The sequence below is a fragment of the Passer domesticus genome, chromosome 1 (assembly GCF_036417665.1).
Source record: "Passer domesticus isolate bPasDom1 chromosome 1, bPasDom1.hap1, whole genome shotgun sequence".
In the NCBI taxonomy this organism is placed as follows: Eukaryota; Metazoa; Chordata; class Aves; order Passeriformes; family Passeridae; genus Passer; species Passer domesticus.
In genome coordinates, this window is record NC_087474.1 from 78,933,138 (window position 1) to 78,956,677 (window position 23,540).

The 23,540-nt window shown below is 41.4% G+C and overlaps 1 protein-coding gene across 1 annotated transcript; it reads right to left on the reverse strand.

The window, feature by feature from the left end:
• Positions 1-4,199: 4,199 nt before the first annotated feature.
• Positions 4,200-18,223, reverse strand: SERPINB5 (serpin family B member 5). The gene is made up of 7 exons (XM_064426738.1): positions 18,086-18,223; positions 12,703-12,877; positions 9,964-10,101; positions 8,846-8,963; positions 7,531-7,673; positions 5,994-6,161; positions 4,200-4,734 (listed from the first exon to the last, which is right to left on the reverse strand). The coding sequence occupies exons 2-7, from the start codon at positions 12,874-12,876 to the stop codon at positions 4,342-4,344; spliced, it is 1,134 nt and encodes a 377-aa protein (XP_064282808.1). The 5' UTR covers position 12,877; positions 18,086-18,223; the 3' UTR covers positions 4,200-4,341.
• Positions 18,224-23,540: the final 5,317 nt, after the last annotated feature.

A 23,540-nucleotide genomic window follows, 5' to 3' on the forward strand; every position in this document is an offset into this window, starting at 1 on the left:
TGGACAAAGGAGTGTGCAGGGTTCATGCCAAGATTGATTGGAGCTGAGCTTGCTTGCAGAGATAAAGGAAATGAAGGGGAAATGCATGAGCTTTCTGTTGCCTACAGCCATCTCTCCCTCTCAGGTAAGGAGCTGGCTTTATATGCGTGGAAGGAGCTTAATTAGAGAAGGGAATAAATATTTCCTTGAACTGTAACAGGAATCCCCAGCCAGGGGGTATCCTTTTAAATCTTAAATCACTGGAGTTAAGAATAAAAGAAGGCCAGGAGTGGTTGATCACTGAGGTTAGGTCTCCAGCATAAAGTGAGAAGGAAGTAAAGAGATGGGAAGCATGGAACTGCACTAGCACAGTGTTTGATCTCTAATCAGTGCCACTGAACTCAGCTGCAGCACTGGGTTATGGCAGCTGGACTGAGAGAGCCGAGCTAAACCAGGGCTGTATGTGGCTTTGCAACACCAAACATTTTATGTCTTTTCTCTCTCACCTCTATTTTCTTCCTACAAAGCATAAAACTGCCTTTGGATTCATAGGGTACTTATGGGATCAAAGATGGTAAGCAGGAAAGAGGAACAAGGTCCCTAAGCACCATCTTGCCCTACCCACACTTTCCTTCCAGTGCAGAAGCTGGACCATCCTCTTCTTTAGGCACGGCAGCGTCCAGCTTTGCTGTTCCCCACTCCTCTGCCAAGGTCTCAGCCCAGCTGGCCAAGCTCCAGTAGTCCAGTACCCTGAAAATAGGAATCTGTAAGCAATGGAAGATACAAGGATAAAATAATCATTCTCATTATGTCTGGTTTTTCCTTGCTTTTTTGCTTCCATTTGCCATTCACATTCTTGTTTTTGTTTCTTCTTCCTGCATGTTCCTGCAGTGGTCCTTGGTCTTCTTTCTCAGTTCTTTCTTTCTCTATTTTTAAATGTATTTATTTATGAACATTGCCTTACCATGTATCTTCTGATGCTTTTCTAGTCCATGCATCTTTTCAGTGACAACCAAAGTATTTTGAGTATCTTGCAAGATTTTCCTTCTTCCAATTTCTGTGTTTTCTCCCTTCCTTCTATATTGACATAATTCCTCCACTGATTTATTTTGCTTGCACTGTCATACATTCCCTCAGAGCTTCCCTGGCATCTGTTTAAACTGCTTTGCCTCAGGAAATGTCAATGTAGGTGCAAATTCTGTCTTTTCTAGGCCCTTAGGACAGCATATTCACAAAAATGTGCTGCTTTTCCAGTGGGGCCTATTTGCCCTAAGTTGCATTTCAAGGCTCAGAACTTCCCCACAAACCACTTTTGCTACCACAAGACATTGAGACGTGTCCCTTCTCAACCAAATGGGAGTCAGGAGCAGGCAGTGACTGTGCAGGTGGGCGAGTGATGAGGTGAGCAGGCACACAGCCCTGCAGTTTGCAACCACCTGCCAAAGCCAGCCACAGCTTGCTGTTTTCCAGGGGCATCATCCATCACTGGATAGTAATGCCCTGTTGAAAGGTGAGGTGGAGCACCCTGTCAATGTGAGCAAGCCCTCAGCTATGCTCACTCTCTCCTTTGTGACCAACACCTTCCAGCACGTAAGAGCTCCTGCACACAAACTCCCACACACGTTTTCCCACGTCCTCCCGGGCAATTTCTTGCCCAAGGCCCAGAGGCCAGCAAAGGGTAGAATGAAAATAGTAGACTGTAACATGGTTTCTCACAGCAGCAGGAGCCTCACGGATACTTCTCCCTCACATGCTGCAAGGTGGAACAGCTTCACACTGGGACTGGCAGAGAGAAGAGGCAGAAGTGGAAAATGACCCTGAGGTTTTCATGAGCAAGCCACCCTCTTCATAAATAATCAATAAGTGGGTTTGCTTTATGTGGGCCAAGACAGCTTTGTATCTCTAACATCTGCTTGCCTTGCACAGGCTGGGATACCTTGGAATTAGTCAGGAGGTGGAGAAAGACGGGCACACCCTGAAGCAGTGTTTCTCTCTGCTTTCATGGGATAACCCTTCCTGGCCAAGCTATCACAAGGAGAAGAATATTGTCATAAATTTGTGGGTATATGCCAAATGCTCTGATCAGCATTTAAATGGACTACGGTTTCCATTAAACGAAGACTGGCTCCTGAACTGGAATGTATTCAGAACCTGAAAAAATTGAGAAAGAAATGTCTGAGCTTTTCTCCTTTAGGAAATCTCATCCAGGAAAGAAAAGAGGGTTGAGACAATCTGCCAGAGTTTTTCATCAGTCTAGCAGACCAACAGAGCTGTAGCAGTGTGAAATGGCCTGCTGGACAACTGGAACCACTTGACAAAGAGTCAGTGCCCAAGCACAAACTGTACAGCCCCTCTTCTCTATGCATGAGCTGCCTGTGCAGCTCCTTAGTCACCAACCCCATGTCCTGATCCACCTCCTACAGGAGAACCAGTAGAAGCCACAGTGACAACAGCCCCGGATACCTCTGAGCCCAGCCTCCAGAGCAGATCAGACAATGAAAGGGTGCATCAATCATTACCAGTATTTCAGGTACCACTGAAGTTGAGCCAGTAAAGATCATTGCAGCTAAGTCCTTCTCAGACGATGGGCTCATGTAAATTGTTGTATCTTTCGTTTTTCTGACTACTATCCTTGTGTCAAAACATCTGATGCATATCAGCAAAGACCCCCAGAGATCTGCAGTGTCTATACCTGCCATTGTTTTTGATCCAAGTTAGTCTCCTCAGTACCCTCAAAAATACAGGCCAAAGACCCCAATTAACCCTCTAGCACTAAAATGCATTAGAAACCATTAAAGGTCCTCCGAGGGAACTACGGAATTATTGTGACTAAAGGCTTCTCATGGGTTGTCAAGTTCAAGAATCAAAACAGAACTCCCATCTCTCAATTCACAAAAAGCAGTGCTCTGATGTTGAAAGTATACATATTAGGTGTTATTGCATGTTCTCATTTAGAGATCTCTTTCCAGTTTCTTTCAGACCTGAGGCATCAAGATGATTTCTCAAGTAGAATGCTTCTATCTTTTAAGGATACATAATTGAATTCTGCATGTATCCTGACTACCTAAGATAGTCCTGACTGGGAGCTATCATCATCTGGCTCAGAAGGGCAATCCAGACATTCACTTAGCTGCTTTTTTTGTTATTTTGATTTTGTGGCCTAAGTGAATCTGCTTATTTCTGTTCCTATAATTTACTGGAAGTCAGGCGTGAACACTGACACTGTCAATGAACACACAGACTGGCACTAGAGGTATTGTACATTTGACACAGGTTTTATAGTGCTTTATTCTGAACAGTATTTAGGTAAATGAGTACTGAACATATGCAGCAGGCAGTCTTTAGATAGAAATGAAATCTGATTACCATAATCTCTTGTGGAATTTGAAGACTAGTAATTACAATGTTAATTTCAGTCAAGTTGAAGTCCTTATTTCTTTCTCATGCCTTAGACATTGAGTAACAGTAAGGAGTTTCCTTAATGCTGAATCCAGAGCTAGAAATGGCAGATAATCTGTGCATGAGAAGTGTGGCACTTCCAATATTAATCCAAGTGTGTTCTATCCTTGATTTGCATAATGTTCTTTTCCTTAGGATATATACAACAAGATTCCTCTTGTCCCATCTTCCATGTCTGAAGGGAATGAGTCAAAAAAGGCCACACAGCAGAGTTCAACCTCCCCAGTCTGGGAACTTAATGCTGAAGAGTCTTCTGGGGACACAGATGTCCCCATGATTTTTGCCTCTGGTGTCCATAGGCCTTGGTGTGGCTGTTGTTTCACAGATGCAAATCCTGATGCCAGCCTGAACCGTTGTAACTATGATGCAGAACTTGTCCACTTCTTCAGTGGATGCTGGCAGGGTCTGGTAGGGCACCCTGGACCACCAGAGTGTGACCAGGTACAGAGGGAGAGCTATCATACCACATGTCCACATTTCCCCTTTTAGGCAATTAGGAATCCGGAGAGTGCAAGTCACAAGGGAGAGAGATTTCACTAGGGAATAGGAATGCAGCTCTTCCTCCTGGAGCCCTTTCCAGCTCCTGAGCTATCTTAAATCAGGCTCTCACTTCATTTGGGGAAAAAAGTGTCACAGAGGAACAAAATGTTCTTGTTGCTGAAGCTGGGATATTTTTCAATAAAATATGGTGTGTTCTTCACAGTGGAAATTATTCCGCTAAAGGGGAGGAAACAAAAGGAGAGAAACTACTTCTGCTGCATATGTAGAGTACATTGTATTACTCAGCCAATATATGAACCTCTTAGATTTCCTTTCAAAGGTGATAGTTGGGAAGAAAAGCTTTACAGGAGTGTGCACCACCACAAATGTAATTGTGCTTTTTTTGTAACGAACATGCCCCGCTTAAGGAGAACAGAATCGGCCTGAAAGAATCACATTGCGAGTTTTGTTGTGTCTAAACAAAAAGATAAATGGATGGTCAGCTTTAAATTCATCTTTGTGTTGCAGAATCCGATATCCAGGTACCTCTCGGGAGTCGCCACCTTGCTCATTTACTTCCAAGGAGACTTTATGGATGATCTTTGACACAACCACACCTTTTGTCTCACACATCTCAGAGAAATCTGATGCGCTTTCGTTGAAAATATTTGTCATTCCCAGGCTTTCTAGAAGCGGCTTCAGGTCATAGTCACCTTCCACACTAAACTTTGGAAGAAATACATTCACTTTGGTGTTGGCCATCATGCTGGGATTCGTCCACTGTAGTAATGTTTCAGGGGTCAGTGCCTTTTCCAGCTGAAAACATAAATGAATAAAGGAAATTAGTGAGCAGTCTGAGGAAAGTGAAAGGAGAAAAAAAAAGACCATTCCTGAACTTCTCACTCCTATCAAACCTCCAAAAAATAAAGTCCAAAGGTAATTTTTGTTTTTAAATTCACAACCACAACCACTTGAATCAATATAACTGAGAGTATGTTAAGCATTCAGGCTTAACATACTCTCAGTTATATTGATTCAAGTATGATTTAATCCATAGGACAGGCCTCTGGAGCAACTCTTCTGCATGTGCATGCTCTGGCAAGCTTTTGATAAGCAATCAGCTCAACAGCCATATGAAGGAACCTGAGTAAGACAGTCCCTACCCAGGTTACACCTGGCCAGCTGGCAGAGATCCAAAAGTCTTTATTCCTGACCCTACAGAGTAATGAAATTGCTGGTATTTGGGACACAAAATCCAAATCCAGAGCCTGATCTCAATCAAACATGCAGCTGTTCAAGCATTTATTTTTTTAAACTGGAAAGGGAGGAGGCAGAATGTGGGGCCACAACAAATTGCTATCACGAAAGGCCTCACTTGCATTTTATGATAGGCGTGTTCTGTAATTTACTCCAACATATAAAAGCATCTTACAGCTGCAAAGACAGATTCTTCCTGCCTTTAAAATTTGTGGGTTGCAGCAAATTACAAAGGAGACTTAAGTGATCATCAGTCTTTTAATCCTTAAATAACTTTACTATTAATTAATATTAGTAATTACTTAGTTCATAATAAACTTTGAATAGGGGTGAAAATATGTTGTAAAATTTTCATAGAGAAATGACATATGAAATTGTTGATCTTTAAGAAATGCTGTATTAATTTTCGCATTTATGTGCAATTGGTAATAAAAAGTGGTTCATTTACAGTTATCTCTGCTCTAAATTAAAACTTGGAGAAGTGTAAGACCTGAGTAAAATAAATCATGGACACGTGCCAATTGAAAAAATAAGGATACCAGAAATAAGTAAACTTCTGCACTTTACACTGTTTTGTGTGCATTCCCTATCTAGAACAAAGCCTCATGTACAACCTCCACTGGAAACAGTGAAAACATTGATGCCACAAATATGAGAGGAGGAACAGAGAAGCAGAATGAGACGGTAAATTCACAGGAAAGTTACTTTTTGTTTCCTTATGCATTGCTTCTAAATAACAAAAACCTTCCATAAACATATGGCATTATATGGGCTGTTTCCAAGGGAAGTATCATGGCAATTCCATTTTTTTCTCTCACCTTCTCCAAGCCAGTGCTTTCGTCTTCAATCTCTTTGGGCAGGAGAATGAGCATGCTTATATGTTTGTTAAGGCATGGGAGCTCAAGGATGGCAACATTTAAATCTTTTACATAGCCCAGGCAAAAAGTAGCTTCCAGATTCATCATCTGCACTGGCTTAGTCTCAGTCTGCAAAACATAGAGGAAACAATCTATCATTTGTTTTAATTCACAGATAAGATGGAGACAGAGGAAAGTCTGTAAGCTTCCATGGAAGCGATACATTGAGTTACCACCACAGAATTTGTTGGCTTTCACAGGTAATGAAAGCAGCAGCGAGAGTTGGCTTTTTTACAGTAGACAGCTTTCCAAAGAAAAGTGGAACAAAATTCTACTTAATACAATAGCAACATATGGGGGATGTGCCTTAAAAGAGCAATTTATCTAATACTGGTGGCCTTTCATGCCTTTTCACTGAGTACTACCAATTACACTGTCTACAGGGCATTGTAATTCTAGCAAATGTTAAGTGCTGAGCACAGTTTAACAGTGAAGGTCAAGCTGTTCATTCCAATAATTGATATTTTGGTTTAGGAGTTGAAAGAGAATCAGAAGAAATTTCAGGCTTACCTAAATCTCTTTGGTTTTGAATTAAATGAGACAGAACAAAACAAAACACTTTATTTCATAGGGAAGACTTTAAAACTGTTCTATCCACATGAAAATGTTCAAAATTCAAATTCAGTAGAAAAAATGTTACTTTAGGGGGACAAAAATTTTTGAGATGTCTCACTTAAAAATTTTAGTGTTGATTCTGTGACTTTAAAAACATTTTTAGCTGGAACTATTGGCCGATGAGGTAATTTATTAATATTTTCAGTGAACTTGAAACTCCAACTTTGATTTTGCACCTCTATATGTATATGCATATTTGCATATGCCTATGCATATTTGGAATATAATCTCTTTATCTCACAAATGTTGTGCAGCTTTATATCTTGGCTGTAAGTTTTCTGATTACAATATTCACCACAGACTCCTGAATGCACCAGCCACAGGTGCTGCTCCCACATGGACCTCACGGCTCAGCAGGACTGACATGCAGGGAGCTGCAGTCCTGAGCCTGACTGGAAAGAGGGAGACTGATGAGATGACATCTCGGAAGAGGAAAACACAGGGCCAGGCACCTCAGGGATGTAGTCAAAGAGGTGACACAACTGTACACATTTTACCAGCTCAAGAAATGCAATGTGCTTCACCTCTGCTGGTTTTTGGATGCAGCCTCTAGTACCTGCAACCTTCCAATCTCTTGGAAAAAGCTGCCCATGAGAATTTGTATCTCCTTGCAGACAACAGCTGCTTCTGACCACTTGTACTCAGCTCATGTTGTACTCCCAGGACAGTCTGGGACCCTTGCAACACTGGGTAAGATTAGACAGAATCTAAGAATGCCACAGTAATACATATTTCTCATTTTCTTTTATTGGGATTTCCTTAGCTCAAAGTTTGCATTTTCATGAGAGAAAACAGTACCTTTTTTTTTTTTTCCAGAACATACCTTGTTGACTTTGAATGGACATTCTTTGATCTCTGCCTCTGGGAACTTCTTCATCCAGTTTGTGACAAAATATGCTGCATTAACTAGAAGGATCTGAGTCTGGTCACTTACACTATCCTCATTCAAAACGTTCTCCATTTTTCCTGTGAAGAGATTTAATATGCTTGTTATTACAACAATACATTAGCAGTATATCAATTGCTTTAAGTGAATATGGTAACATTTCACTGAACTAAACAGATTTGTGTCTTACATCTCACAGATAAAAGATTTTCTTTCTAATAGAAAATTACAAAAAGGAGCACATAAAATTTCAGCTTAATTTTTGATGTGGGGTTTGGGATTAAGGCAGATCTTTTAAATTACATGTTTTGTTGGTTTATATCGCATGTAATCAAAACTACATCTCCTGCTTTTTTCAGTACCTTAAAGAAGGTGCTGAGTTTTCAGTGAAATTCAACAGGTTTAACTGAAAAAACACTTTGTCATTTGGAGAGCAAGAATTGAAGGGAATTTTCAAATTAGCAGCTACTCTTTTCTAGACTGACACACAAGAATAAAATAACCAGGATAACAAAAAAATTCTGCTGTGATTACAGTTAATATCCAAGTACCGCTACAGACTTCAAAAGAGGATGTAAATGTCTTGACCCACTCTCTCTGTTTTAGACCTGTTCAAACACTGCCATAAATGACCCTGAATTCAGAGCACTGGGAAGGCAAGTCCTGTCTTGGAGCTGCACAGGCAGGGCCAGGTGCTTCCCCGTGGCACCTGTGCCAGCCTGGGAAGGACCAGGCTCCTACACGGTGTTTCCATATTTGCACCACATGAGGGCCACAGGTGGCCACCAACCCCAGGGCCACCTCTGCCAGGACTTCCACAAGGTGGCAAATGAGAGACCCACATCTGCTTGTAGCACTCTTGCTGGCAAAAGCAGCTGAGATATTAATTAACAGCCTGAAACTCAGAGTCCAACAAGTGCTTCCCATTACAATGAAGATTTTAAAGGAATTAGAGGGTTTGATGTTTTGGTTTTACATGTTGTGATGCTCCACAACCAGGAACGGCCATTCTCCCAGCCCATCCTGCTGCAGTCAAATGTGAGCAGCTTTCCCCAAGGCTAATGCAAGGTCAGTCTCACAGTTCCACCTTCATAAGTGCTGCAGCAGCGAAGTCAGTGCTGCTAATCCTCATGAATCCAAATAGTAGGCCTAGTCTTCTTTCACTATGTATTTACTCCTAAAGAGGTGTCACAAGGATAAAGATCTTTCTCCAAAGAGGCAAACAGCATTCCCAAGGTTAAGCTGTACCCACCATCAGTCAGCTCTGAAAGGGATTTGTTGATCTTTTCTCGGGTTTCCTCAGTTTTTTCTTTGAACTCCACTAATTCCAGTTCAGATGGAAAAGGTCTCTTTGTGGAGTTGACAAAGTCCTGAAAGACACAAGTAACCAGTCATTCTTGGTTAAGTGCCATTGGGTAGTTGAGGAGTTCATAATTATTTGAGGAAACGTACTAAATAACTGCAGGAGACAACAAGGACATACACCTGCATCCAGCACAGCACTCCCAAGGTCATCTTCAGACCAGTGGTGCTACATCAGCAAAGTAACTTTGATATTGGAGGAGTGACCATGTTGCCAGAGTTTACAGGGTAGAACAGCCCTCAGTCCAGGCCTGAGCAAGACTGAGACAGAGGCCACAGTCTGCTCCTATCATGTCTGTCCTCTCCAGGGAAAACACTTATTGCTCTGGGTCCTGGCCTTGCTGTAGCAGAGGCTGAACAGCAGGTGATCTGAGCACAGCATCACTGCAGCATGTTGAGCTTTCTGAAACACCTCTTTTGGGCTGATGCTGTCCTTGCTTGGGACTCTACTCAGAGACAACTTTGGCGGGGGGGAAACCCAACACACACAGCATTCTCGTCAGTTTTTTGCAAAGTTCATAAGTTAAAAGGCCAAACACCACCTTCTTCACTTGTGTTGCTTCCATATCCAGGCTTCTGCCTTCTCAGGCAGATTGGGAAAACTGAAGCTTATGCAGTAATTACTTGGGTGTGTGAACTGGACATACACTTGCACCACCAATTTTTTTAATAGTCATTTTCACTCATACTTGCAATGCAAAGACTTTGATGTGGCATAGAAGTTATGTTGCATTCAAAACCAAACTTGCTACTGACCTAAAGCATATTAACAAAAGACTTAAAAGTGTTGTAAGAGTTGCACAGCTTGGGGTCAAGCAGCAGACTCATCTATCCTCCTACAAGCCTTTATGGCAGGAGACAATATTATGCTGTTTATCATTTGGGTCCAGTCAACCAACAACCAAAAGTACAAAAATTAATTTTAAATAACATTGCAGTCTGACACCATAACCCATCAATATGATGGCCAAGTAATCCATAACCCCAGGGTTTTCCTGCAGTACTTACTGTGGTAGGATTGAGAGATTTGTCTACAAAGAGCCTTTTAACCATTTTCAGTGCAAAGAAAGAGCTGAGTTTGGAAACATCTGAAGTTATTGTTTGAAACCCAAAAGAAACATCTTTGACATCTTGTAAATGGAGCACCTGTTAAATGAAAACGATAAAACACTAAGCATCTTTTTGATTATTATTGTCTAAACATTCCTAACAGCTAAGCAAAAAATGTTAGGTTGTGACCAGAGCTGTTGCTTTTTGTATTTAAGCTAATGACAGAGCCTCTCACTGTTGTTACTTAAAAATCATTTATGTATTTGACATGCTCACATAAATCCAAAAACCTGATCCTACCAGGACTTCCACCAAATGCATTTCTTGCCTATGAGCAATCCAAAGAGCTGATCATGCTGCTGATGTACTTAGTCAACTAAAACTCCATAGCATGGAGTTATAATGCTTTTGTCAAACTTACATTCCCACTCAAAATCCTGAAGCTTTTAAGACAGATACGTGAGCATCCCAGATAATCTCCTTTCTAGAACTGGGCTATAACTTTAAAAATTCTTGACAGATCATCAAGTTTTCTGACTGCTGTGACTAACACATGACATCACATGACATTTCAGCAAAAACTGATCAGATAAAGATAACTGTGTTTGGTTTTGTAGACAGAGAATAATCATGGGTAGGGCTGCTGACCCACACATGGCTACCTCCCAACTCCTGGGAACGCCAAGTCCAGTTCTAGGAAATACTGGGATAATGATGCCTTTGTTTGAAAATAACCCTATAAATATGAATTCAACTTTTAATGCCTACTTATTACAGGCTTTTTGATGGTGACTGTTTCATTAAAGGAAGCCTGTCCACCCTCCTCACCTGCCTCAAATTGCCTTATGAAGCACAGCAGGCACTTGTGACCTTCTTTTCCTTTTGTTCATCACTACTGCCCTTTCTCCCAGAACACATCACATCTTCACAGACAAAATTGCTGCTCTGCCTTAGTCACTCTTCCATACCCTCCTCTCTCCTTGCTCAGTGGGAGTAGAAGGAAATAAACTCCCATTACAGCAGCAGCACAGCTGTCATAGCCAACTCCAAGTCCATCTCCTTAGAAACAATTTTCTCAACTTATTTCCTTTTCCTCCAACAGTTTTACTTCTTTGCATGTCAAGTGCAGAAAGCTTCTGTGCCTGGGAACTAGGTTGGAGGAGAAAGTTACTGCTGCTTCTCTACCTGGAAGAATTTTTGGCACAAGTTTGTTGACCGATGTTTCAGAGTACAGCTGCCAATCTGGCTCCTTTTCTACCTAGTATTTAAAACCCAAGCACAAACTCAGGGAAAAGCAGAAGCTAAAACAGACATGGAAAATAGGAGATATTACACTTAAAAGCATACCAAGCTCTCCTTAGCATCTGTAGTCAGCACTTTTTAAATACCACTAGAGAAATATGAAACAGAAGTGTGCTTGTGTAACAGAGCTCCACTTGCGGAGGTGCAGGTTAACTTGTTATTATGGAAAGGTTCAAAGCAAATTGCAGACACAAGTGAAAGCAAAATAAGGGCAGGGTAATATTTTTAACTTTCCTACCAGAAAGACAACACTTGAATTTTCAAATGGTAAGGGAGCTTCAGGGTACCATTTAAATTTCAACTTTAATTTTTTTTTTTTTAATACTGTTTGGGAAAATGTGCCGAGCTTACAAGATCCATCCCTGAAAGTCTTCAATGCCAGGTTGGGAAGGGTCTAGAGCAACCTAGTCTAGTGGAAGATGTTCCTGCCTGTGGCAAGGAGGTTTCAGGTCCCTTCCCACAGAAATCATTCTATGATTCTATGACTTTCATGGAGATATTGCTGTGCAGCTCTGTGAACAGCACAAGACTCCCTGTAATCTGTGGTATAAGTAGGGGCACAGAAGACTGTGCTCAGGGGTACTTCCAGTGAATGAGAAACTACATGGAGGAGTTTCCAAAGGAGGGAAAATACATTCAAATATGTTGAGAGTCTTTCAGAGGTAGATAATCAGCATACAATCAGCATACAAATGCACACTTAATTTGCATTTCATGCACCTTTAGGTAACTACAGAAACCGTGGGGACCCTCACTGGGATTAAAAGGATCCAGCTCAATCTCTGCTTACACAGGCAGCAGACAAGGCTGGAGGGCTGACTCCCTGCACCACAGGGTGAGCTCCATAAACCAATTTAATCATGACTGCCATGCTGGATCATGATGCTGGAAACCCCTTGAACATCATGAGCTGCTTGAAAGGAGAAACATGGATGCGATTGTGCCCCTTCTACTTTATCCATCTCCTCTTTACAGTATTGTGAGAGATAGGGGAAAAGTCAGTGACAGGGCTGCTACATACACTTTCTGCTGACAGCAATGGCAAAATAATTTAAGTTCCATAAAGCTTAAGCATTCTTGAATAATGAAAAAACATTTACCTAGATCTGGACAGTGACTACAATAAAAAGAGACAAGGCTTTAATGCATCTGCAAGGACCCTGCTATGTCCACTTCCACCTTATACATGCCTGAAAAGATTTGTCCTTAAGACAGTTTCACCATTTTGTTGTGCAGGGCCATGAAGTGTGGAACTATTCAAGAAATTCAGACGGATGATTTGAAGCCTATCTTACAAGGGAACCAGACATCCAGGAGAATGTTATCAAGAGTTAATAAGACACCTACAACAGCCATATAATTTTGCAGCCACAGAGCAGGTTGCTGACAGCTTACCTGTTTCATCTGCTCTGCAGTATCACCTTTCGTAGCTTTATATGCCAGAGCCAGAGATGTTGAGGTACACAGTGGGGAAAAAATAATATTGGCTGTTTTGTTCTTCTCACATAGCTTTTTGAACATATCAACTGCAAAGGCAGTGTTTGCTAGTTGCAGAGCGTCCATTGTCATCCTGAAATAGAAAAGAAAAAGGAGAGATGACTCAGGTTGTAACTCTAGCTCCTGCTGTGGTGGGGCTGGGTCAGAGCACTGAAAGAAACTGGCACCAGTATCTGGACTGGGTATCTTGAACTTTCAGGATGAAAGAGGAGAGGAGAGGAGAGGAGAGGAGAGGAGAGGAGAGGAGAGGAGAGGAGAGGAGAGGAGAGGAGAGGAGAGGAGAGGAGAGGAGAGGAGAGGAGAGGAGAGGAGAGGAGAGGAGAGGAGAGGAGAGGAGAGGAGAGGAGAGGAGAGGAGAGGAGAGGAGAGGAGAGGAGAGGAGAGGTTCAGTAATAGCCATCATCTTCAAGTGACAGCGGGCAATGCCACGTGTTATGTAGAGCCACTATTATCAGAAGCACTTGAGAAGATCTGTGTGGTTCAGGGTGACCCACACACACTGAGTCAAACTGGATCACATTTGAATTTAATCTGTTTTTAATTGATACTCTTAAAATGTGCCAACTCAGAAGGTAATTCACCTACGCTCTGGGATCTCCTGGCTCTCAGACAAGTCTTTAATGGTCTCATAACTTCTCTATCTTACTTCATGGCTAATTGTCCATTAAACCTTTAGCTTTGGTACACGTCCCTCCTCTCAGGGTTGATTATCCCTGGCCTTTCTAGAAGTCTCCAGAAAGTTGTCTGGTCCTGTACGTTGAGATTATTTTAGAAACTTAAAGGAGGCTTTCTAAAAAACACTGCTGCGAGCCCACCCATCACTTACACTGTTTTAACTCAAAGGTTTTCCTAGCCACTCTCAGTAACTGCAGTTGCCATAGGGCTGTTACATGACCCGTGCAGTCAGGAAAGGCAAGGCACAGTTGCTGCTGTCCATGCTCTGGGAAAGCCAGAGACTATTCCCATCTTCCAGGCCGCTTTCTCATACCCAAAGTTGCACTTTTGTATAAGCACATTTGTGTGGATTCAAGCCAAGAAGGGTGAACCCCAGCATTTAGTCAATAGCACAATTCTGGCATTAGACCAGCAATCACACAGAAGATGACCCCTCTGGCATAGTGAATTTGACAGTACTGTATCCCCAATACTATGTATCCCCCCAAAAAAGGAAACTTAAAACTGGTGCTAAATGGCTCCATCAAAGCTATTGACAGAAACAGAAAGGAAATGGAAATTTTTGCATGTATTATGCTGCCCAAATGTAGCTGAACATCTGACACCATTGTACAGAGACACTCTAGAGCAGCTGTGCTACTTGACAGTAGTAATGACTTCCAAATAATTTGTGGCAGTTATAAATTTTTATAACTATTTTTTGGTGGGAGTAACAGAATGGGCACGTAATTGGCCTGCAACACAGTAGAGAAAGAACTTTGATTTACTTGTAAGACCTGTTTGACTACAGAAGGCCTTTTACAAAATAAATGTCTTTATTTTTATTTTAATTAACTTATACATGTTCTTGGATCTGTTAGGTAGGTCAATTGTTTTACTTGACAACTACTTTGTTATGGACTAAAACATGAAGTATAAAAGGTTAGTGAAGTGCACTGCATTTAATCAGGTTTTAAAAAAAAGATATAGTGGCATTAAACCCAGGCTTTTTAAGTCAGAGTTTGAAAAGAACACCTAACCAGCCCTGCACTCTTGCAAAACGTTCTGACTGTTGGCATTAGCAACAAACTGTTTGCTAACAAATCCCCTCCCACTGGGGGAAGAAAAAAAAACAAAGCAAGGAAAAGAATTTGTCTTGACTGCAAACATTGAACATATTTCACTGGAGAAACTTATCCCCACATGAAAATACAGAGGAGTATGCTTTGCAATATCCCAAGGTTTTGTCAGACTCGGAATTCAGAATGGGTCTGGCTGGACTTGTCTCTCTTCCAGTACTCTGGCAGTCTCTGGCAGCTGCTTGGTAAAGAGGAATTTTCCAGGAGAGATTCCATTTTACAGCATCAGCAGGCCTCAAGCTGATGTCACAACGAGGTTTGGGAAACCTCTCAGAGATTCAAGTGCCAGCCTAGCCCTGCAACCACCCGCCTCGCTTACGCAGACACCATTTCTCAGGCATGAAAGCAACTAATTACCAGAAAAGTCGAGCTTGCCAGCAACCATGGGCTCAGCACACACCTTCAGGGAGGAGAGCTTAGGCAGGACAGTGGCAAAAGACAGAGCAAGTTTGAAGGACTGAGAACATTGATGAGGGAGTATCTTGGACAACAGGGCAAAGAAGCAAACAGAAAATCATTCCTTTGAATGCCTCCTTGCAATTGCTCATCACAAATGTGCTCTTTTGTGCCTGTGCATGTCTTAAATAAATTCCCCTGCATAGGCTACCCACCTTATCGTTGCCATTAACTCAACCATTCTCACAGGAACAGACAATACACTCCTATACTGTGTCTGTCTGCTTCTCAATCTCTCTCTCTCTCTCTCTCTCTCTCTCTCTCTCTCTGCCCCACCCCACTCCACCCCCCAAAATTGAAGATTTGGGGCAAGTACTAACTTCACAGGTATTTCTTTCTGAGGAACTGGAAAATTACCAATTACCCAGGGAACCAAGAATGCGTCATTCAGTAAACATCTACCACCCTCAAAAGGACAAATAATACAAAAAGTCTCATGAGTCATGCAGTACACCTGAAAAACATTTAATTTGGAGTTTAATTTAATTTTAATGGCGTATATTATTTAGTATTAGCTGGCATGATATTATTCTATTCAGGCCTCTGGGCTTTCCTTACAGGGTAAAAATCAATATGAAATCATAGCAAATTAAAACTACCCCTTGTTCCTTTCTGGCTTAATGTTGAATTTGAGATGTAAATGCACTACCTGTGTTTCACTTCCTTGGGTTGCAAGACATTCAGAGTGAGAAAACAAAATAGGAAATTTTACATAATTGAATTAAATTCTTCTTCCTTATGCCAGTTAAAAGCTGTACCATGGCTCAAAAACTCCTCTGGCCTCATGAGCAACTCTCATACTATTCATGTTGGATTATTTTTTATAAAGTTTCGATGCTTCTTTTCAGTGAGAAAAACAGGAGGTATTTCATGGTGAACCTTTTATGTACCTTTGTTCATCCAGTAACTGCTGATACTCTCAAAGCTTCTTTGGAGGAGAGTGAAATTGTTTCTGGTAGTGGCAAAGCTCTCCATTCTAATTTCTTCCTTTCAACGCTACTATTGAAATAAGGACCATTCAGGACATTTGGTTGAGGCAAAAAGCTCAGTTGCACCCTTGACCTTGAATTATTGGCTGGATAGCAAAGCATAATCTCTATTCCACCATCTGTTTCAACTGGTCAGTCTGTTTTTTATTCTCCATTTATTAATGACATATCGTATTATATTATATTACTTACAACATTCATATTACTGAAAAAAATTTACAGTATTAAATATTAAAAAAATCTTAAATCTCTTTAAAGCCTTGAGCACCCCAAACCTTGCAAGTCCAGTAAAGCCAGTTCCAGCAAGGTGAGAAGGGCTGAGGCTCCCAGTGAGAGGAAAGCCCATTAGCTGCCCATTAACAGTCTCAGAAATCAGACATAGCTCCTGAGTCGGTAATCACAGGGAACCCTCAAACAGGGAGGAGTCAAAAAACTGAAAATGAAATTTTACAAAGGCCTGCTGCATGGATTCCTATTGGGTGCCTCCTTTCCCAGGAAAGCAGACTATCTGCATTTCCAGAAAGGCCCGCAGCACTGGGGCATCTTCTAAGCACTTGGAGCATGCGGTCCACCCAACTTTACTTAAATCTGTGACTGTCACAGCGTGAAAGAAACACTTTCAGATACAGAAGGCAGCTGAAAGGTTACAGAACCAGTTCAGAAAAACCTTATTTAAACTTGTTTATTGGTATAAGACCCCATTTTTGCTTAGTCGATCTTGCATTCAACAACAACTACAAACCTCCACCCCAAAAGAAAAAACAAAAACAGGGAGGCTTTTTTTACTATCTGCTTACTACGGGAAAATCTAAATATAACTTACATTTAAAAATATAATCACAAGAATAGCAGCATCAGTGTGCAAACGTCTGACAAATCAAGTTAGTTGTATGGCAGGAATAATCTGATAAAGCAGAACCAAGTATTTATTTTATTCTTCTCTTGGTTAAGCAGTCTTTCCAGGAGGAGACACCTGTGGCAGATAAAGCATAGACAGTGCTGGCCATCCAGTCCTGGGGGGTATATTTGGTTTATATCTCAGGAACTGTGAGTCCCAATGCTGTAGTCTCTCCAGTCCAAACAAAATTCCAAGAGGTTGAATTATATTAAACAACCCACATGCAAATTTCACAAGTGAGGCATTAATATTGAAACTAGATCAAGAGTTTAACATGACCCTACTTCAGCTCTTACTCAGCATACACGATCACAGGAAATAAAAGATTTATCTGAGCCTTTTCTTCTACAGAAATGACAACTTTCCACCTGGCAAAATAACCTGGATAAAAAACCAAGGACACAATTTTGTCTGAACAGGCATCGAGGAATGCAAGACATCAGACTGACGTGGGACCAGAACATCTCATATGGTTGAGGAAAAAGCACTGTCAGCAACAGAGCAGGGAAAGTCACTCCAGGAAAGAAAGAGAAACAAGCCACTGCAATATGCTTCAATAGGCAATGAACTGTTCAAACTAAATGGTCACACTGAATATAAATTTGTAATTACTAGGCCTAAGCTAAAGTGAAGTGTCCTTCACTTTAAACAAGTGCAAATTAGTCACTTGGTTAATAACTCGGAGCAAACAGAGCAGAGCATACACACCTCTGCAGAAAACGAGAGGAATGTTCCTTTCTAACAGGGGTTTACAAATCTAAATCCTACTTTGGTACATGAGGATTTTCATGGCATCACACGCAACCTGCTTTTTCTAATATGGAAATAGCCATTTGCAATAAACCACCATATTTTAATAATTCCTAATGCCCTTGCTGTCTCACCTGACAGATCTTATTCACTGTTTCCAATGAATCTTTCCAAAAAGAAAGTAACCGAGAATAGGAATTTCAGCAGTTTTGAAATGAAACCAAAACAGTGTCATTTGGGAAGGCAAAAAAGCTTCTTTAATTCCACATGTACATTTTTGGCACAAATTTTCCTTATCCCACTCCCTCCATGCAATTATGTTTCACAGCCAAGATTTGTTAACTATTAGCTCAGCATAAATTAAAGTATCAGAGAAAGAAAAAAGCTGTACTCACTTTGCAAGGCTATAATCCTGGTAAACGAATCAATGAAGTGAGCACAGCACGAAGAACCAGCTGCCCGTGCTGAAACCTTGCTGAGCAGAAGACTCTGTTACTCGCCTGCTCATAGACACCACTCCCACTTTCCCAGCCTCAATTTGTGCACACACACACTCCCTCTCACTCTCGCTTTTTTTTTTCCCCTCCCTTAATCATTCTTCATGGCAACTCCTACATTGGAGGAGCAAAATGATTCACACCAGAGTTGTCTTTGCCTGCCCAGCCACTGAAGACAACAACAAGCTGTGGCAGGAAAGAGCAGCCCTGTGTGTTGCCTTCAGCAAGCGCAGTACAAAAGGCACCAGACAAGAACGAATGAAGGAGCGAATGCAGGAGTTCATGAGCAATTTGAAGATCTTCTCAACAAAACCAGCACTCCAAGAAACTCCAACTGGGATTACCGCTGTTGGCAGAAAAATTGTAACTGTGAAAAAGAAACCCAGAAGAAAACCAAAACACGTAGAAGTGTGTGGCTGGGCACTTTGCATCTGTACATGCATTAAGACAGTATCTTAACTCTGCCCACGAGGCATATGTGTGTGTTTGGCTGCCTAAAAAGCCCAAGGTCAAACTGGAGTTAATGCTCAAAGGAAAACACCTTGTTGCTGCAAAGCAAAGCTCCTCCTGTAAGCAGCCAGGTCCTCTGCAGGGGAGCAGCCTTCCCCACTGCCAGCTGTCCCAGAGGTGGTAGGGGAACAGAAAATCCCACCCCTTCACTTCCAGAATGGGCACCACTGGGTTCATGTAAATACAGCCCACGTTAGTACCGGTGAACATGACAGGGTGGCAGAAGAAAGGGACAAGGAGAGGTGCCAGTGCAGCCCACCAGGTCTATTTTCTATAAGTTGAAAGATGTACGCTGCCCTTACCAAGCCCTGCCCCTCTTCCACACAATTCCCTGGCTGGGCAGCCCAGCTGTCCACAGTGGACAACACCAGCAAGTACCCCTGGGAGGCCATGGCTGCCCCTCAGTCCCCATGAGGACATGGCCCCAACCACAGGCACAGCTCCAGGTCACACCCCACTAACCCCAGGTGGCCCTGCATCTTTTTAGACTACAAAAAGCACAAGCAAGTTAATTGAATCTGCTTTCAGGTTTGAAGTGCTGGTGTGCCCAGCTGCCCAAATGAAAGGGGTAGGACACCAAAGGATGCATTTTCACCAGCATGGTACTCCCTTGGTGACAGTGGGAACTGGGGAGATGGTATCTCCTTCTGGAACAACATGTTTCTGTGTTGCTTTGAGCATAAATCAGGCCACACCACAGCAGCCTGATCGAGTCCTACCCATGTTTCCTTCCAAGAAGCTCCTAAACTCTTAAGTTCACCTTCCATCATTGCCAGACAGCAAATTTAAAATTCATATCCTTTTCCATAACTGAATTCATAACAAAGACAGGGTGTGGATATGTTTAGGCAATTAAAATAAGATACAGGCCAGCTGGCTAAACTGTGCCATCTGGGACATCATTGTTATGTATCTAATTAAGCTCTCTGTAAGAGAAATGTTTATGAAAATACACAATAATTTTTGCTGCCAGACTTTTCTCAGATGTCTGCAGGTAATCTAAAGCCAAGTGTTGCCATCTCTGCAGAAGCAAACCTTTTTTCAGACCCAGGTCTAACAAGTAAAGTCACTGTGAGGTGGCTCAGGAGCTTCTGGATAAGCTGCGGCGAGGTGGACAACCGGCAGATTGCCTTCATAGAGAGAGCACAACTCACCAGATCAATTTCCTTCTTACTGCTAGGCAAGAAATACAGATATAGGCATGTGCCTCAAAGGGCTGGACAGTGGAAAAGGGAAAGGGCTCTGCACTGCCAAGCTGGAAGTGTGTAAACATCACCTACACTTCACTGGGTAACTGCTCTGAGATGGCTGAGATCTGGCACCATGTAGCAGTACAGAATCCTTCAGTCTGACCTAGTTAGTGCTGAGAAATTAATTAATTCTGATCATGGTGCCATGAAACTAGTAATTACTGCTGCAATTGTTATGCTTCAAATGAAGAAGTGCACTGGCTCTGGTGTGAGTGACTCATGGGGCAGTTTTGCTTCCCCTAAGAATGGACAGTTTGGGCTCACTTGCTCTTGGAGGCAGTGTTAAAATTACTGTGACTTCTTGCTAGCTACTTATTCAGATTTATGGGACTTGCTGGACTTACAGCCCAACAAGAAAGATGTGTAAAAGCAAAAGACGCTAACTTGAAGAGTAAGAAGATGCTGAATCTCAGGTAGTTGAAGTTTGCACAGTACAAGAAGTGAAGTAGTTGTCCCTGTGTCCATGAACACTCTTCCTCACTCTGACTGAATAACAACTACTTGTATCAGCATCCCCATGTCCTTCATTTACCTTTCACTAAATTAGTTCTGCTCAGTTTAATCTCAAAGTATTTTCAACACACACATTATTTTTCCACCACCTCAATAAATTAAAAAAAAATAGAACCAATAACAGGATTTTTTATATGAAAAAATAAAAATTATTTTTAAGCCCCCTGTGAATTGGACATCTATCAAAAATAGGTAAAAATAAAAAGGTAGAAACAATGGGGATGTGACATGGTACACTTTGAATCTTAGTGTAAAGCCTTTAACATGGACAAGTTACAGTCTACTGGCAAAGTAATAAATGAGCCACTGTCCTCACTCTTCCAGGTCTCAAGGAAAAATCCAAAGATGTTGCTGGATGCTAGGATTCAGCAGTTACATTTGTGTGCCTGCATCTCTGAACTGGCATGCCAGACACACTCCCTTGCAGAAGGGATGCAACCCACCAGGTGACTCTCCTGTTACTCAGCCTGCTCTCAGCCCTCACTCCCCTGGCTCTCCCTGCCACTCCCTCCTAGGAACACTGTTCCTACATGCTGCTGGAAAGAAAAAAACCCCAGCTGCCTTCTCCCCACTCTTGCTGCTGGGAGGGACTACTCTTGCTGCTCAATACAGCATGAAGAACTATTTCAATTATTTCAGAGGCTCAAAGCATCCACTGTAGCCCTTATTTTTCCTTCCCCCTAATCACTAACTCTTAGTGCATGTCTCTTTGCAATTAATGCCCACATATTTAGAAGACCACATGGGGAATCATTTACAAGTGGGACTGAATAATGAATAGCCTAAAACTGGTGCACTCTTTCTGTGCTTTCACAATAAGCTTTGGACCTTGCAAAGGAACCGGTGGTAGGAGGTTATTTGTACAATTTTGTTTTGATTAAGTGGCCTACAGCTTTAATACAATTAGAAATATTCAAAGGGTAAGAAAGACTGCAGTGTCTGTAAACACGTATACACAGCAGAGCTTTTCAAAGTTTTTACATAGCATGGGTCTATATTACTATTTAATAACAGGAATAAGCCATAGCCAAAGTATTTTTAATTTCATAAGAAATGTGAGTAAAAGATCATATTGGCCACAAGTTAATTTGAAATTAAAATAACACCACAATAATAAAGCATTACTCTATGCTTCCATTGAGAGAGACATAAACTGAACAGCAACAAACACCATATTTTTTTTCCCCTCCCAAGGCATCTTCAGCAATACATGTAAAGGGTGGTGTCACGTAGCAACACACTGAAACAACATGCATGGTAGCAAAATAGTATTCTTCAAACATCTCTGCTGATGTAGAAGTATTACTCACCAGTGGTTACTTCTAATAACAGACAGGAAATTAATTTCTCATATTTCAGTGCTTTCACTTTTGTGTTGGGTTTTTGGTGGGTTTTTTTTTTTTTTTTTTTTGGTGAGGCTCTTCTGAACAGGTTTCATTGGAAAAAATGTTTCATTGGGAAAAAAATTAAATAGGCAACCAAAGAGCTGACAGATTTCAGTGAGAACAAGGCCTTTAATTTGCTCAGTAGGAAATGAATTATTCTGTATTCTGAGATAAGGCTGTTGAAGATTTGACTACTTTCCCTAAAGGTGTTACTCCCAACACTTATCACCAGGCATAATGCTTAGTGTAAATCAGCTTAGTAAAGACACAGATTGGACTGACTACTTGGAATAGCCTTGCAATATAACTAGGAATTTGAAACACAAGGGGAAATTAATATATGTAAACCAGACAAAAAACTCTGACACATTACTCTGAAAATACACAAAGATCAACTTCCGTGAAACAAAAGCAGAGAGACAACACTTTGGATTAACAACTTCTCAAAACACCTGTGATCCATTCCTTACATGAAAAAAAACCCAACTTTGAACCCATCCCTGTGTCCACTGCTGGTTCAGGGTGCCATCTCATGGGGACAATGTTAATAGTCTTTTTCCTTTGTCACCAGTGCCCATTGTTACTGCATCAGCTTCCTTCGCCAGGCTGAAACTATGATTCAAAATCACCTGCCCTATTTTTGTCCCAGATAAAATGCCAACACACTCACATTTGTTATGTTTTCTCAGTGTTTTTTTTTTCAATTTAGTGATATTTTCAAATGTTTGAAGTGTCACTCTCTAGTATTGTTTAGTTGAAATCACTTAACCAAGGAGTGCTGCTATTAGGAACGCTTTCCCTACATATCCACAGTTTCATGTGCGTGATTATAATTTGTGGAAGATCCCACTAGTGAATTATTTGCAGCATAATAATCCATCAGTAAATTCCAAACTGGGCATACGAGCAATTTTAGAATTATCTGCCTTCAAATAGCAAAATAAAATCCATATGTGGATAAGATTGCTCATGTCAATGTGGAAACTAGAGAGAGAGATCACACTGACATAGGGTAAATTAGCAGAAGTATCTTTCCCAAAAGAAATAAAGGGATCAAGCAGCTCCCTCCCTCAGACACCAAACCAGTTTTAACTCAAGATTCAGCAGATTCTGGAAGAGATTACATGACCATTGCTCACCATAGCAGACCTGGACTCTGACACAGTTTCTCTTCCAGCTCTGTGTTTTTTGTACTACTCCCTTAGGTGCCTCCTTATCAGTACAGAGGAAGGGGGAATGAGACTTAGGGAATTTTTCCCCCCATTTTTATCATCCATTGTCATCTGTAGATGAGTCACTTTCTTCTGTAATCCAAGTAGTTACCTCTGTATGATTAATCTTGGTGAAGGCACATATTTTCCCAGGCTTGCTTAGTGCAGGTTCACAGACTGAATTTATGCACATTAAAGTAAAAGAAAAGCTTAGAATTAATATTTGCTGAATATTTCACTGGAAATGGGCGTGACTTCACAGGCTGAATTTACTCCTCTTGTGTGTTTTCAGGGTAGGATGAAGGTCTTTGTTTATCCCTGCATGCAGCTAAGACAAGGGGTGAACATGTTAATTCTTGCTTCTCCAGGTGAAAAGCAACCAAAACACTGTGTGGATTCTTATGCATAACTTGCAGAAATGCACCCTGCACGTTGTCTGTCTGATCAGTAAAATACAGAAGTTATACCTGTAAACCTATCTTGA

Excerpts from the sequence above, each read along its gene's own strand:
- SERPINB5 (XM_064426738.1), bottom strand. The coding sequence starts at position 12,876 with ATGACAATGGACGCTCTGCAACTAGCAAACACTGCCTTTGCAGTTGAT. Across the intron at positions 7,674-8,845 it reads CCTTTCAGAGCTGACTGATG|GAAAAATGGAGAACGTTTTG; the intron begins GTGGGTACAGCT and ends ATCTCTTCACAG. Across the intron at positions 4,735-5,993 it reads AAAGCACTGGCTTGGAGAAG|CTGGAAAAGGCACTGACCCC; the intron begins GTGAGAGAAAAA and ends TTATGTTTTCAG.